Below are 17,067 nucleotides of genomic sequence, written 5' to 3'. Positions count from 1 at the left end.
CATCGCCAAAGTAATACCTCATAGGCCACAAGTCAGTAATTGTATGCAGTATGTGTTATAACACGGATATTGATTATGATTTTTTAAGGCCAGTGTCAATGTTTTGTGTGGATTCAGTTGCTCCACTTTGATCTTTTCTTCAAAACACAGACGCATACTTGAATCACATTAAAACCTGTTAAAGTTATCCATAGACAAGTAATGCAGTACTATGATATGTAATCATGTCACGTCCATCATATCATTATACACAACACTGTTCAATATGCAACAAAAGCAACCAAAATGTCAGCATGTTCATTGTTGTAACAAGGATTCTGATGTTGAAGGAGTTTTTTTTTCTCCCAACAACTGATCCAGTCTTTGTGTCGGCATTCAATACTTTTTTTTTTTTTTTTTTTTTTAATAGTCCTGGGTAGAGCTATTTTCTTATCTTGTGTGGGTTCTGAAGTGAACAGTGAAAGGATGCTATTAACATGAAATCCATGTTGTGATTAAACAACTTTCCGCGCTCTGTCTCTGGCTGCCAGCAGGTTCTTTGACTTAGTTTCTCATGACGCACTGTGATTTTCATCTGTTTTTCTGGTAATCATTCCGAGGTGTTGTCGTTCAAGGTGCACATGCAAAAGATTTGGGGCTCTGGCTAGCATCAGACATCCCAGCAGCAGTCCAAGCTCTGACCCCACTTCCAGCCATCCTGTTTCTGAACCTTTGCCTTACAACTCCTAACCCCTCCACCCCTACTCCCACCACTCACCCTGTCCCAAGTCTCTCCTGTCTGTGAGCAATTAGTCTGTGTTTATTTCTTGTTTCCTGCTTTCATCTGATCCATCCGCCGACTGATGCTGGGACAGCTGGGTCTGTGGGCTGCTTCCCTCAAAGAAGAGAGGAGAGGGTGAATGCGTGCAAAGGCATTTAGGCAGGGAGGAGGTGAACTAAAACATCATGGAGCTGGCACTGGTTCATGCATCTGAAAGTCATTGGAACATGGAATCATTTCCCCTCCTTTTTCTCTTGCCTATTTCTCTCTGGAGCCTAATTTCCCCCTCCTCAACCGGACCCCTGTCCAAATCGCCCGCTGACTTGTGTTTGGAAATGAGTTCCAAATGAAGTCCTGGCTTGGTACTCAGACAAGACAGTATGTTTGTGTGTGTATGTGTGTGTGTGTGTGTGTGTGTGTGTGTGTAATTCTGTGTTTGCAATGTGTTTTTTTGCATGCTGGCATCCACCTGTAGTTATCTCTGCAGGCCTTTACAAGGTCATGCTTACACGTAAACACACTACAAGACAGCACAGCTCTCACAGGTATGTAGTTCATACAAAACAGCTCCTTACTATGAACTGTACAGGTGGAGAATAGAAACCTCTACCATGAAATGGAAAAAAAATCCCTAGAATGATTAATTTCTTTAACCATAACTCATTTTAAATACTCTTTTCCGTTGGGGTTTGTTGAGGTTTATTGTGGCAATTTTAGACAAGTAGCAAAGAGAGTGTGACTTCTTAACCTAAATCATCATGTCACCCACAGTTGTGCTCAAGCTCCTCACATGGTGTTTGAACTTTCTTCCCTCCGCTCAAGTGCTTTTTAACACTCAATAGCTGTCACATAGACACACAAGTGCTTCCTAATGCCTGCATACACACACAGTCCATACAGACACATAAATATTCTGTTTCCGTACTGATTAGATTGGATCACATTAGATTGTGCATCTTTGCTCTGCTTGCTAAATCTCCATTACATCTGAAAGAGACGGTGAGGGACATTATCACTGCACAAAATGAGCATGGTCTGTGTTATGACCCAGCTTAAGTGGCTGCAACAATAGAGAGACAAACCATGTCAAAATGTAACAAAAGATATTTATTTAAACAAGTTAAACCAAATTAAAGGAGGTAACTGAAAGCTTAAGGTATGAGGCGTGGAAGTCAGTGGGATCAGTGGTGTGTGTGTGTATGTGTGTGTGTGTGTGTGTGTGTGTGTGTGTGTGTGTGTGTGTGTGTGTATGTATGAAGGTGTTGCAAGGTGCATGAAAGCAAAATAAATAACTAAGGCTACATAACTAAACCCAAACGTGTCTGTAGGGAGGAGCAGAGAGAGAAGCTGCTAGCTGTGGCCAGGCTTTATCACCTGCTAACAGCGGCTCCAGGTGTTCCCAGTTGGGCTAACAAGCTACCTGTGGAGCAGAGTAGGTGAATAAACAGTAAACCCAAGATGACAGGGGTCATCAGTCTGTTCCTCTGAATCAGTTGTGTGGTAAATAGTTTCATCACTGGACACGATGTTGCTGTTTCCCTTTGGAACAACGCCAGAAACAGACTATCCTCCGATGATGTCAGCGATGTGCTTATTGGTTTATAATACGACAATGCACCAGCAGTGTCCTCCTGTCCTTGTCCTCCTTTGGTTGGCTACAGAGAGCTTTTAATGAACATTGTTATAAATCAAGCTTTTGAAAAATAAAATTCTTCTCATACGTCTCTGCAAGGATTTCTTGGTCCGCTCTGTGAGCTCCTTCTGTATGTCACTGTGTTGTGAGGCTGAATTGCTGCTTCAGTTGTTGCAGAATGATAATAGTTATAATCATAATAATTCAAGTCAGTATAGCTGAGGTTCTTCATTGCAAGTTATTTTACTTTTCCAGTGCAGTTGTGGTCTGGAAGATCATGAATGTGCATGTTGTCTTTTGCCTCTGAGACTCAGATGTGGTGTTGATTATAATAATTTGTACTCTGAATGTTCTCATTGAAATGAATGAGAATTATAAATGTATTTGTACAGATATGATGGAAACTACATACTTTTGAGAATTTTATAATTCTAGAAGCAGTTATTGCTTAGAGACATTGTACAAGGAGACTTGTGTATTTACAAAAAATGTGTTGAATGTAACCAGTGGTGGAAAAACGAGCATATGAGAGCCTTCCTTTATCCTTCATCTCTATCATAGCTCTTCTTGTTGACATTGTTAGTTGAGCTCAACTGGTCATACTGTTGTATTTTAAAGGCGCAGATGATCCATTATTAATTCTATAATCAATTAATTCTATATCCTTATTGAATCACACTGCACACATGTTTTTTTTTAAACAATAAACGTATCTTGTACATTTTATCTCCTGCCAGTCAGTGCACAGTTCTCCCAAAGGAGGAAATTCAGGTTATTACTGCACCACATGGACCTCAATACAAGTTGCCCCACTGCTTTACAGCAAAAGTCATTTGTGCCAGGCAGCCTGGTGCCATAATCCCCAGTATTAGCAAGAGGAGGGGTGGGGGGGGGGAGGCTAACGTGATTTCCTGGCTGTGGCCTAGATGGGACTCGGGCCTGTATTATCTGGCCATCAGAGAGACTCAGCTTCAACTCTTATATCTGTGTGTGTGTGTGTGTAGAGAGCAGGAAATGGCCTTTGTGTTGCTGGCCAATACAGCCTGCGGAGAGGAAGAGAGGAAACATGCACTGTGTCGTGCCATGTCGGACCACTGCCTCTCCGTGCGTGCAGAACTATTATAGAGAAAAGAGGAGAAGGAGGTCTAAGACTAGCAGACATAATCAGGTCATGAAACTCCTTCTCTCACTAACCATTCTTAATCCAGGTAGGGGCTAACTGGAGGGGAGACAAACTAAGAAATATTGCTACACAGGTTTAGATTACTCCTACAGCTCCTCTTTTTGTCTCTTCTCGTACCTTACATTTGATTATGTAAGGAGCCTGTGTTGCATTTAACAGTACATAGCTGCGTAGCCCCCGAGACTTTAAAAGATTAAAGCAACCTCTAAGAGCATATAAGGAAGTCGGGAGAAAGTTTTTCTGCAGGAGGGCTCCATGTTTCCTCCTTCGTTCTCACTCTTCTTTCGTGCCAGCAGGTTTAATGGAAAATTGGAGCAGGGCTGAGGAGTAGTAGCTCGGGGGTTTTGAACATCTGGGCTGCTGTAGCTGGAAGAGAAAGAGAGGGAGCGGAGCCTCCCGCAAGCTAGAATACAGACAAACACAGAAATGTACTCCCATGCCCACATGTGTTATGCACAAAGACACACTTGGATGAGCCTTTACAGCCGCTGATGTCAAGTAGGCATACACAGGCATGTTCATACTAAACACACACACTCTCTCACGCACACACACACACACACATATACACCCTTAACCCCCAGGAGAAGCAGTGCCTCCAGTGGGGAAGTGTCTGTGCAGGCAGGCAGCTCCAGGGCCTCTGTAGACTTCTAAAGCTGCTTCTCTTCTCAGCCCTGTGGGAAGGAGGTATTCAACATGGGAGAAATCAAAAGGAAACGTATCATCAAACCACTCGCACCTTCGAGACACATCACTGTATTAGATAGTTGTCCAAAAACTAGAGCATGAAAACATATTTTTCCCTTCTTCTCCCCTCCTGCCTGCTAGTGATAAATTCATACGGAAACAATGCTCCTTAACCTCGTGTTATTCCACTCTGCTGCCCCTGAAGTTAATTGTTTTGATATGATCTCTTTGCATGCGATGTGAAATTGTTTAACTAGAGTTTCAAAAGGATCTCAAGATAACCTTATAATCATCAGCAAGTGTACATTTTATAGCCCTTAACACATTATCACCAGAGCACCGGCTTCATCTTTTAAGCCTCTGTGTCGTGTCTAAATGCACACCAGACAGTGGAATGATACTCCCAGCTACTTTCTCATGTTTTTTGGATTTCAGCCCTCTGAGCTCTCGCAGCCCTGTTATCCGGGCACAGCGATGGCCATGGGGGATGTGGCCAAGCGTAGGCATGTGTGTGGGAAGTGAGCAGGCAGTCAGGCTGTCACTTAGCATTACAGCACTACAGGCTCCCCGTGGGTGACATGAGGAGGGTGGAAAGTGAGAAGGAGAGAGAGAGAGAGAGAGAGAGAGAGAGAGAGAGAGAGAGAGGGAAGGAAGGAGTGGGGCAAATGATATACAGCATCCCACACACCAAAACACCAACCTGGCCCCTAGCAAGCCCAAGCCTAGGAAACCTGCTGTTTGTTTTTCTTTTGATTAGACCAACCACTGTAGATAAGCCCACCTGACAAGACTTCACAGTTGGCCTCTGAAAAGAGAATCCAAACTGAAAGGATGCTAAGAGGAAGAGGAAAGGGTTAAAGAGTGCTGGGCAGAACAGACAAAAATAGTCAGCACAGTCTCTGTGTCTATTCCAAGAAATCTGTTTTGACTTTCTGACTTTAATGAAACAGAAATGTTTTGGTGGCACAGATTCCACATTTGTAATACATGTATATTGTCAGGACAACAATTCCACAACTACTCCAAGTTAAAGTGTCATCATAATGACACCACATTCATTTTAAGAGCAAATCGTGGTGACTCCCATCTTAACCTGAAACATGTCTAATGAACTGTTAATCACTCAGCCAACAACAACTCATGTAGTGGCAGTTATACTGTACATGTGACCTGACCTGTTGTCATTGACCTACCTGCTCTTACTGCCAAACAAAGCTATACAGTCCAACACAAGTGTTTGTTACCATATTGTTCTGTCAAATGACTTCTCTCACTCACTCAACTCAACTGTAATATTATTTGTCAACCATGATCATCAATTTTTTTGGTTTGTTTTGTTACCACAACTTTTAACTTTAATCAAGTTTGTTTGGATAAGACTTATGTTATTCCTCACACACTTCCACTGTGTGCTGCTCTTTTCATCCCCATATGCTGTTTCAACAGCAGATTTGCACCTTTAATAAGCTATAGCCACCGGTAGTCAGAGTTGCACCGACATTATTTGATTCTGGTATCGACGGTTCTGCAGTGAAGTGAAAAAACAACGTACTGATCCTCTCTGCTCTCCATGATTCTCTGTTAACAACGTTCTACACTGCTGCATTCAGCTTCAGTTAAGGAGCACAAATGATCAATGCTGCATCTTTGAAACTGTTATTTTAATGTTCTGTAATATTCTCACATCATGGCTGCTATCTCTTAGTTGATTAAAGTTGACATTGTCGTTTTTAGTCGTTAAGTACATTTTAATGATCTTCTTGTCAAGAATTAACAATTAGCTATTACTTATTACTAGAAAGTGATCTCTGCATCATAGTAATATCAAACACATTTTGTTTTCAGAGTTGACTTAAGTTTTTAATGAGCACAACATTTAGGAGATTCAATAATACTGCATTAATCTGTGGAGGGATAAAAAAACGTGACAAAACAATTAGCTGTAGAAACCGTATCAAAGCATTTGTGATGTCATGGGCAGCTTTATCCTGTATAAAAGCTTTTTGTTTTACTTTTACAACACCTGCCTCTTATATACACACTGGTGTGTCTAAACCTTTGGCTGGGACTGTACATACTGCATATCTTAGCAGGAAAACAGTTTTCCCCAGACATTATGTTGGACAGATACCAAGCAATCCCTCGGTTAAACCCCACTTTTATAAGCATTACTTATGTAAGACATGCAGTCAAAGCAGAATGTATGTTTCCCCCTTGTTCCACAACACTGATTGGTTCTGCCAGACCTCCGTGCACTGGCACAAAGCTTTGGGCAAACATCTGGCCAAGAGAGACTATGTTTCCATGGATGCTAACACAGTTGTTGAGTGATCGCTTTTGTTTATAACCCACTGCTGTCCTAAGATCGGTTGCCTCAGTTTAACTCAGGAGCTGCCAAATTTGGCTAAATCGTGTGGGATACAGGAGCCCATTCTAGCTGGCAGACATTTCAAACCATAGTCAAAGGTGACATGATTATATACACAGCAGTGTTGTGTGTATGGGATCTGGGCCCTGTGCACTGAGGGGAGCGGCAGAATATAAACATTGGATGGGTGGCCCAGTCTCTGCTCTGGCTGTGGCCTTTTTAGTCCTTAAGCCTTCACAGTAGGCGACTGGCTTTTCAAAGGTCCAGCTCATGATGTCAGTTTGCTGCCCTCTGCTGAAACCCTGCATCCTCACTGCTGGCTTTGTTTACATATGGATTTATCAGATCAGAAATATTTTGACCAAACTAACCCCACATTTTCTGATATGTATGTTTATGCTAGAGTGGAGAGGGAGTGCAAACAGATGTGTTGACATGAATAAAAAAAATTACTTTTAAATTCAAAAGAAAAGTGATATTTCTTTGCATTTTAAATTATAGTGAAAGTCCTCACAGTCTACAAAATACCACTCACAAATGTGATAGAACCAGCACAACCTGAGGCACACAGCAGAAAATTTAACTGGCTTTACAATGTAATATAAAATCCTGATGTAACCTTAAATATAATTGTACTTGATTCCACAAATGTGTTCCCAGTGGCACAAAGATACTTTTAGCCAAATGTTATATGATCTATAAAAGTGTATTGATCTCAGCAGATGAATCTATCACAGTACACAAGTTCTAAAAGTTAACTAGTTAAACATGCTTCCACCCAGTAAACAATGTGTTTTATAAAGACTGTTGACAACACATTTTGATCATATTCTCAGTGTGACCATTCAAAAAGTAAAGTATTTTGTCATTTGTTATATTTACGTTCTGTATGTACCTTCTAGCCATGCGAGGGTCATGGCTTTAATGGCAGTGTTGCTCAGTCAGTTTGTTCTCCACTTCGGTCCAAACTGTAATATTGTATCCAACAACTATGGAATGGATTGACAGAAACTTTGTACAGATATTCATAGTCCCCCAAGGATAAACCCTACCGACTATGGTGATCCCCTGAACCTTTCCTCTCGTGCAACCGTGAGGTTGACATTTGAGGTTTTGAGTGAAATGTCTCAACATTACACTGAAATCTGTGAAATCTGCAACATATAGAATCTCCAGAGAATAACCACAGGTTTAATCGTAATCACTTTAGTGATCCCTTGACTTTTAAGAAAAGTCGTAGACCCTAACCCCTGTTGACATATAGCCTTGTTTTAAGATAGTGTACATACTCATAAAGCTGCTCTTTTCAATATTTTTTTTATTAACAATGAGTCAGATGACTGTGTAATCTGGAAGAGGTCGCTTGAAGAATGGTAAATGGACTTTACATGTATTCTAGTCTTCCGACCACTCAAAGCACTTTTACACTACTAGTCACATTCACCCGTTCACACACATTCATACCCTGAATGGGTACAAGGGCTACCATACAGGTCCCAACCTGCCCATCAGAGGGAGATTACCATTCACACACATTCACACACTGATGGTACAGCTATCAGGAGCAATTTGGGATTCAATATCTTGCCCATGGACACTTGACATGCAGACTGGAGGAGCTGGGAATCGAACCGCCGATCTTCTGATCAGTGGACGACCAGCTCTACAACTGAGAAGAGTCATCACACGACCAGAGCATTTTGGTGTCTTTAACTTGTTGTTTTGGTTTTAGAACTCACACTTTACTGTTTTTTGGGGTTTTTTTCTTATAGTCTCTCCACTCTCGATAATATGGTTTTCAGATACAGCAAGAAGTTATTTTCGGCAGAAAAAGCTCTAAAACTTCCACTGTACATGACCTACCCTACACCAACAGGGCTCAAAATGAAACGTGATGTTCTGTGCCTGCTTAATGTGTAAATAAACCATTGTTTATTAATACAGTCACCATATCAACCTTTAAAGATGATAATATGTGAGTCTTGGGTTACAACAATCAATTAATGCAGGTTTAACTACTGTTTAAGGAAAATTTGTAAAAGAATTTGTGTTTGTAAAAATGCTCTGAGAAAACCCAGAATGTGGCCCTGTGGTTATTCTGGTTAAGAAATATTACAATCAATAGATGCTAAGTATTGGTGGTAACATTTTAAGTGAAATGAAGAACACTGTGAATGTGCCACACTGGTTCAAATTCAGACTCAGATCTTCAAAGGCTGAATTGTATGCAAGTGAGCCTGTGGCTGGCATTTTATGAAGTAGGAGTATCACAACACACACTAACAATAATCCTTTGTGGAATACTTGTAAATATTTGAAGCTGTCATGCAGAGTTGAGCTGTAACCAATCAGACCTCCACATAACTGCATTTGACAGAGCATTTTGGAGGCACATTTGTTCAGCCGTCAGAGTTTATTTGGCTCGTGGGAACGCTTCGCCTTCAGGGTCAGACCAACATCAGGGGCTGCTGTCTGTAGAAATAATAAAGCAGACAGTGTTACTTTACAAAGGGCAGAGAAATGCAAGATTGAAATAGATACAGAAGGGGGTTAAACAAGGTCAGACTGAAAGAGCTTAACGGTGCATAAAAGAGAGCACTGGGGGGAGACATTGAGTGAGCAAATGGCTCGAAAATTTTCAAAAAAGGGAGCAAGAGAGGCAGAGAAAGGGAGCAAGTAGGATAGACAGGAAAAAGAAAGTTAGAGGGAGAGAGGGAGAGGGCAGCGAGGGAGGTTGGCGCTCCAGTCTTTAGAGTTTGTTCAGTCAGAAGGGAAACATTCTCCTCTTCTGGCATCTGCCACCACAGCTGAAGCCCATCTGAGGAGCTCTCTTGTCAGCCTTCCAAGCCCGCCACGCCACACACACACACTGCGCACGCACTCACGCACACACACACAAACACACACACACCGCACACCACACTACACCACGAAGACGAGGGAGTGGGAGAAACGGTAGCAGGCTTAGAAGTCAGACACAGAGCGAGAAAGAGCAAGCACAAAGACCAGCAGGATAAAGTAGCTGAAACATTTCAAGTGTCACCGCACTGCACATTCAACATCAGTCTTTGGAGGAGACTTAGACTTTCCCTCGGCACACTGAATCATTCAGGAACAGAGGAGAGAAGGATGATCAAGTCCAGTTGGTTCTATGTCAAGTTCAAATACAACGAGAAGGTAAGTTCATATGTTGAATTTTTTTTCCTGGCCTTATTCCTCTACTCAGAGTGTCTTGGCTAATATATAACCATATGATATTGATTGCCCATGAAAATGTTGAATTAGTTAGTTGTGCATGGATACTCTTTCCAGACATTCTTCATCTTTTCTCAGTGGCTGTTTTAAATTCATAGTGGAGCTTAGGTTTGTAGGCCTGTGGTAAAGTGGAGGTTAAATGCGAATGTTCTCTGTGTAATTTTGCCCATGGGAATATTGACTCCTGGCTGCTGACAGTGCTTCTTCCCGTAAATACAGTATTTCGGTTAAAGGCAGACTAATACACTGCAAACATGCTATGTCTAATGGCATTTGTTTGATGGTATTGTGTGTTATATAAGTGCCGTGCGTGCTTCAGGCAAATGTCGTTTCAGCCAAGAAACTGCAAAAGCATTTATACCATTCTTTTTTTTTTAAATACATGTGCTCATATTTGAGTTCAGAACCCTTGTTGCCAAAATGTGAATGAGATGCTGTAGTCTCAAGAACATCCCAGATTTCTTTTTTTTAACAAATAGAAATGACTTTGGCTAACTGTAGCACGCATAATATCAATAGGCCTGCGGCACGCTTCCCATTATCATCTATTAAAAAGTTTAAGCATTTATGAAAAAGTCAAGCTCTTCATTCAAACTTAGTGTAAAATTGTATAAAATAAGATACAGTCACTTTAAATATATATACTTTTTATATACATTGCCTGTTCTAGAAAGTGCATGATGAGGCCGTGGCCCTCTCTTGTGATGTGGTAAAGTTTCATCGCAGTGAGTGATGTCATCGTCTGATCCTATAGCTTGTTTAATGGAATTGAATCTGAGGAGAGATAAGTCCTCAGTAGTGCTCTTCCGTGTGTGGATGGTATTACACCGTGAAAGCCAAGCTTTGGGCCAGCCACTAGCACTTTCTCAAGTGTTCGTTGCTGTGCTAATGAAGACAGATACAGTTACAATTACCTTCAGTTCGTTAACCAGTCATTTAGCCAGACGTCAGCTACCAGCAACCATCCAGTCAGTCAGCTGGCCGGCCGTTAAGCCAAGCCTCCCGTTCATGCCTCGTCTCTCTTTGTGTCACGACTAACGGTTTCGGTGGTGACCCCGTACGCTGATCAGGTTCGCTTCTCAGCATCAGGTGTCTGCCCCGCAGGATCGATAAAACTATCTCATTACATCAAACACGACGAGGCAGAGTTCTGTTTACTGTGGTTGATGCTTCACTTCTTACAGTTTGTTTAAAAAATTTGGCGCTATAAATATATGAAATAACAGTGTGCTTGACTGGCTTTGCTGTTTCAGGCTTATTATGGTGGATAAGTGAGAGTGTGCCAAGTGGCCTCATGGGAGCATCTGTCGGTGCCTGAGGTGCTCTGTTTCCATCTGGTCTGCCATTTTGTTCCTGAGCAGTCTTGATGTGGAGAAGTGAGAAGATGGCCGCTCTTTTCATCTTTTAGAACCCGAACCTTTCTAGAGACGTTTCCTCCTCACTGCTGTCAAATCATATTTCACCACACAGATACATCATATATTACCAATTTGTAATTTTCTGCTTCTTATTAAAAGGCACACACTCAAACTTTAGTTTTACAAAGTTTATACAAAAACTGCTAAGTGACATTACTAGAAATAGGTGGAGACTTTACTGTAGTGTTGGTCAGCAGATGAGCCTGCTCTACAATCCATTTGCCAAAGTAAAGATGTCCCATCAGAGAGAAACGTTGCTGTGAAACTGGACAAAGACACAGCAATAAAAACAAGTCCAAGCAACCATGACAACAGCACGGATGTTCACTGGCAGTGTCTGGAATAAAAGTGGAAAAAGGAGTTCAGTACCATGCTCCTTTTCCTTCCAATCACTGCTTCTCCCATCACATCTGGCCAAGTTAAGTGAGAACATTTCCACTTCACATTTGATCCAAAGAAAGTAGGAAGAAAGTGGGGGGAATTGAAACGGAAAGAGGCGTGACAAGATAACTGGTCGAGTTTTACCTCAGTGATCTCTGTGAGTGAAGGAACGAAGAGATAAAGTTAACAGTTGAGCTGACTTTTTACAAGCCTCATTGAATCAGAGATATCTCTAATTTGCAGTACTTTGATCAATTGCAAAAGCTCCACATGGTATTTTTACTGCAAAAATATGAAAAATTCAACAGTTTCATCAGCTTGTGTTGTATCTCCTAGGTGGACTGCTGTTCCTATACTTCTATTTTTCTCCATGTCCATGTTCCCAGTTAAAAGAAAGTATACACAAGAACAGGATGTGTGTGTGTGTGTGTCAGTGCTTATGGGGTTCTGGGGCAAAAGCTGAGTTTGTGTCGGAGGAGAAGAAGGGCTTATGCAGCCGTCTGCTTTTCCTGCTCCCAGCTGTCTCGCCTCAGGAGCAGCCAGCCTCCGTGTGATTACGTGTGATTGACAGGCACGCTTTCAGCAGCATGCGAATAGGAAGTGACCTTAAACAAGCACTGCCATTTTTGACTGAGTGCCTGTCTTTCCTTTCGCCCCCGCCTCCCTCGCTCGCCAAAGAGAAGGGGTGAGAAGGGCACGAAGCATGGTGGCTTCTGGGTCAAGAACCCGGGGTCATCCACGTCTGGGGAAAAGGGTAATTGCTACCCCTGTGTGTGGGCTCATGTGCTGAAGTGAGAGGGTATGAGAGAGGGAGAGGGAGGGGGGAGGTAGAGACTGGAGGGAGGCTGGAGGTGGGTTACATTGCTCCGAGTGGAAAGAGAACACAACACTGTAGTCCTGCTCTGTGTGTCTGCTGCTTGCAGCTCTTTGTCCTCTAAGCCAGTGCCAGGACCCCCAGTGGGCCATTTCTGGGGCCGCAGACCCACAGAGGGCGAACAGCGACCTGACTCACACTGGACTAATTCAATTTAACACACACTGAGTGCCCTGTGATTGGTGTGTTAACTCTGGCCTCTCCCATGGCCAGATGGCTGCACTTGGAGAGATACAGTTACATTTTGACTGATGCCTTTATGAGTGTACAGTGTACATTGTTGTTTCATAAGCTCACACAGATAGCTGGTTACAGTTTGGTGTATTATCCTCAAATTATAAGTACTTTTGTCTGTAAGGATTTCAATATTCACTGGTTGATGCAGTAGTCATTTATCATCCGTCACTGTGATGAACCAGCTCAAGGAAGACCACACAAATAATCATGGATGAAAGTAAAACAAATGTATTTAACTGATAGTAAACTATACACACATTTACATCGTGCCATGGTGTTGTGCATGGATGTGAGAAATGTATGCGAGTGGTAAGGTGAAAAGCAAATCTAATGAAACCCAAAACACAACCAAACAAACCCCTGCTTGCTGGGAGGAGAAAGAGAACTGATATATCCTGCCCTCTTTCAGTAATCAAGAGGAGTTAATTGAGGTGTGGCTCATCCTCCTGACAAAATCTGACTGCCTCCTACACAGGAACAGGAAAAATACACATAAAGAGCCACAGGCAGAGTGGAAGGAAGACCTTACTTAAGTAAAAGTACTAAAACCACTCTGTGTAAATTCTTCATTACAGAGGTTTTACCAGAAAAATGTACTTGAAGTATCAAAAGAAAAATTACCGGCCCCTGTGACTGACAGATGATTGCATATGATATTATATTGTTAATACTGTTGCATTAATGTGTGTGAGTTACTTCCAATTATTTTATATACAATAAGTCCAATGGTTCCCAATATATGGCTCAGGGCCCTTCCAGTGGGTCACAAAATAAATGTGAGGGGTTTGGAGATAATTAATGGGCCTTGGCTGTTGGTTCCTTGGGCCTTGAACAGATATTTAAATGAAATCATCTCAGAAGCTTAGAGGGGGAATGTCTCTATGGTGGAACAGCTAACAACTCATAGACATAAAATGTGACAAAGGGCCCCAACCAGACAATGTTTCCTCAGGCGGCATTCAGACTGAAAAGTGCCCTGCAATAAAACAGTACAAGGGGCTGTGATGGTGGGAGGGCGTGTTTTTTGAGGTACCGGTGAGATAAAGAAATACGATCGAGGAAGTCGAGTTGGAGTTACAGATTAATTACATTTAAGGAGTTATCAGAAGCCAAAACACTGCAACGCGGTTTAGAGTACTTTCAGACAGGATTTTACAAGTCTGGAAAGTTATCGCTACCATCGCAAGGTAAATAGTCGTTAAAAACATCCAGGAATGTGCGCTTGCATGTATGTGATTGGCCAACGCAGCACCTTTCTGGATGATGTCGGGTTGTGTTGTTGCAAAAGTTGAGCCCGGTTCAGATTTTTGCCAGACGACCACTGTGCTTTTTTGCCGAGCCTGGTGCAGTTTTTTCACGTTCTGCCATTTTCGGTCTGAAGAAAGGGTCACAAGCCAAGAAGGTAGGGAGCCACTGGTTTAATCTCAAGTAATGCAATGTATCTTATTTTCTTATCACATGTCTTTTAATGTCAAATCTTCATCTGAAAAGTAACGAATCTATGAAATACAGTAAAGTAAAAAGTAAAATACATTCCCTTACCACAATATGTAGTGAAGTAGGAAGTAGAATGAAGTGGAAATACTGTAAATAATATAAAGTACAGTACTTGAGTAAATGTACTTAGTTTCTTTTACCACTGATCAGTAAGAGGAAGTTGTCTATAAGCAGATAAGTCCTTCAGCCATATTTTATGTGAATCTAAGAGAATCTCCAGTATGCTGTAGGGGAAGTTTGTCGCCGAGCTCCCGTTTGGCAACACTGACGCTGGTTGACCATTTATATTGTCGACTTCAATTTGTTTATTGTCGTAAGTATGTGTACAGTAAATTGATGAAAAGCTTTCTGTGTTGTAGAAACACAGCATGTTGATGTTTCTTGTAGATTCTTTGGTTTTATACATTGTGTCCCACACACAGCACCATATTCATCTTGAATGATCTGTATTTATTTTGGATCTCTTTTTTTCATTTAGATCATGTTTTCTACAAAGTTACACATGCAAGGCTCCTGTTACTACATTTAAACATTCAAACAAACTTTTCATTACATTTGATGATTTATATGCCTACTGGTTCACTTTAAACTGGGCTTAGTTTAGCAGCATCCATGCCTTTGTTTGTCCATAACAACATGGAATCCTCTCCGCTACTCAGTTTGCCCAATCACAGCCTGCCAGTATTTGTTGCCTTTAATTTACTTTACTTTATTTTAATGCACTATTTAGATAATTTAAAAAATGGAAGGCTAAAATAATTATATTCTAAAATATTATCGAAATAGATTTGGCTGGGACAACATTTATTGGCATGATATTGTTACTAATTGTAATTGGCTGATAACTAATTTACTCACAATTGGCTAAATCACAGGTCCCAGCTGTTACATTGATGAGGCCTGTTAGAGCAGCTTGTGCTGTGTAAGATGTGTTCCCACATACAGAGAGGGGCTGTAGATTGTATATTGAATCTGTATTTACTGTGCCTGTGTGCCCGGCTTGGTTTGTTGATTAGTAGGGGGGTGACTGTAATGACTATAATGACTGTGAAAACCAGAGAGTGGGGTGTGGGTTATCATTAAGGGAGGCTCATTGCAGTCTCTGATGATGCCACAGTATGTTATGAGAGGGACATGGTGTGGAAACCTCTCTTGGGTGGTATCGCCTATTTCAAACACAAACTCAGGGAGAAGGTTGAAACCAACACTATACATGTACATTCCTGTGGACTATTCTTGAAGAATATAATCTTCCATTAGGAGTCCATTGGGGACACTATTGTTGGCTGGTCTGCGTATAGGTTTGTAGCTTGCGTCTAATTGTGTTCGCTGCTTCAGAGGATTCCTCCAGTGTCACCATCCCAGTAGCAAAAGCTGTTCCCTTCTCGTCAAATAATGAATGGGTTGATCTGCATGAAAGTTTTATCCCTCTGCCCATCCGTCCACGCTTGGAGGACTTTAATGAGAGTTTATTGGAGCCATTTTAACCAAGCCAGTTTAATTTATTTATGCTTAAAAGCTGGAGCGGTAAGAGGCTTACAGAACTCTTGACCCCGGGAATGCTTGTCGCAAAGCGGGCCCCGTCAGCTTTTTTTTTTTTTTTTTTTCCAGAAAAGCTTGCTTACTTTACAGACACATTGAAATTCTAGGGGAGCGCTCCACAGCTTGCCGAAGGGATTACTGGTAAATCCCTGCAAACTCCAGATGTTTTCCCAGGCAGCACGCAGCGAGGAAACATCGCCCATCCCCTGTAAACATCTGTCAGACAAAAGCCTCCGCCACAGAGGAGACAACAGAAGCTTAGAGGGAGTAAAGTAGCTTGACTAGTCAGATTTTCACTCTGTTAGATCTGTTTGTTTATGAAGAGCTAAGTGGCTTTGCGGGGCATCTTGTGTTCCTGCTTATGCTAAGCTTCAAAGTGGACGAGCATACAGTATAACTGAAATATTTGGTGGTTAAACAGATGAGGAGGCTGTCCAGGCAGGACGTTAACGACAGAGTCTCTCTAAACCCAGAGCTTTCCTTGATGGACCACCAAGAGAGACATACTCAGACTTTTTTAAATGGCAAACTTTTATTTAATTTTTTTTGTTTTTTTTTGTTAAGTTTGATCCAAATTGAACTCTTAAGTTTAAATGATTGTAGACACTCTGTAGAAGAATACTGACATATGGTGTCAGGATTGTGACACCAGCTATGGATATTGTTGGGGATTTCTGATGTCACAGTAGCAGTGTGTCTCTCTACTGTGTGTGTGTGTGTGTGTGTGTGTGTGTGATGTTCGTGGCAGTTGCTGCAGGGTTCAGGCCCCCGGCAGGATCTCATATCCCCCTGCCATGTTTGTGTTAATTTGCTGGATGTAAACACGGTGAGTGGGCTGTAACAAGGCAGTGCTTGCCACTGTGTCTCTGGTCTCCAGCCTCCTCAGTGGAAGACAGAATGCAGAGAGGGAGCGGCTGACCAGTGTCTGGATCACTGAACAATTGCAGGCCAGAGAGAGCGGAGGAGAGAGCGAGCCCTCAGTGTAGCCACTAGGGACAGGCCTGACAGATGGATGGAGCGAATGACTGGATGCCTAGCCAACTGGAAAGACAACTTTCACCCACACAGGCTGTATGCTTTTGCCTGTCGCCTTTTATCTCCATCTCTTATAAACAACCTAGACTATTATTTCAGTTTCTACATCATGGTTCTCAAACTGGAGTTTATTTAACTAGAAATGATGATTCATAGAATCGACTGCTCTAATCACAGGTTGCACTGTCACAAACACA

General features: G+C 41.9%; 1 protein-coding gene across 16 annotated transcripts in view; it reads left to right on the top strand.

The window, feature by feature from the left end:
* auts2a (activator of transcription and developmental regulator AUTS2 a) overlaps positions 1-17,067 on the top strand; it is a 479,781-nt gene that overhangs the window by 255,952 nt on the left and 206,762 nt on the right. Inside the window, exon 1 of one of the 16 annotated variants that reach the window (XM_044369950.1) lies at positions 9,746-9,808. The exons of the other annotated variants lie outside the window; for them this stretch is intronic. Coding sequence (XP_044225885.1) covers positions 9,761-9,808 — 48 coding nt within the window. The 5' untranslated portion in view covers positions 9,746-9,760. Of the gene's footprint in view, positions 1-9,745; positions 9,809-17,067 lie in introns of those variants that run through there. 16 annotated transcript variants of the gene reach the window in all.

Source organism: Thunnus albacares, chromosome 13, assembly GCF_914725855.1.
Source record: "Thunnus albacares chromosome 13, fThuAlb1.1, whole genome shotgun sequence".
Lineage (NCBI taxonomy): Eukaryota > Metazoa > Chordata > Actinopteri > Scombriformes > Scombridae > Thunnus > Thunnus albacares.
The sequence above is the reverse complement of the archived record's forward strand: the minus strand, read 5'-3'. Positions and strand labels throughout refer to the sequence as shown.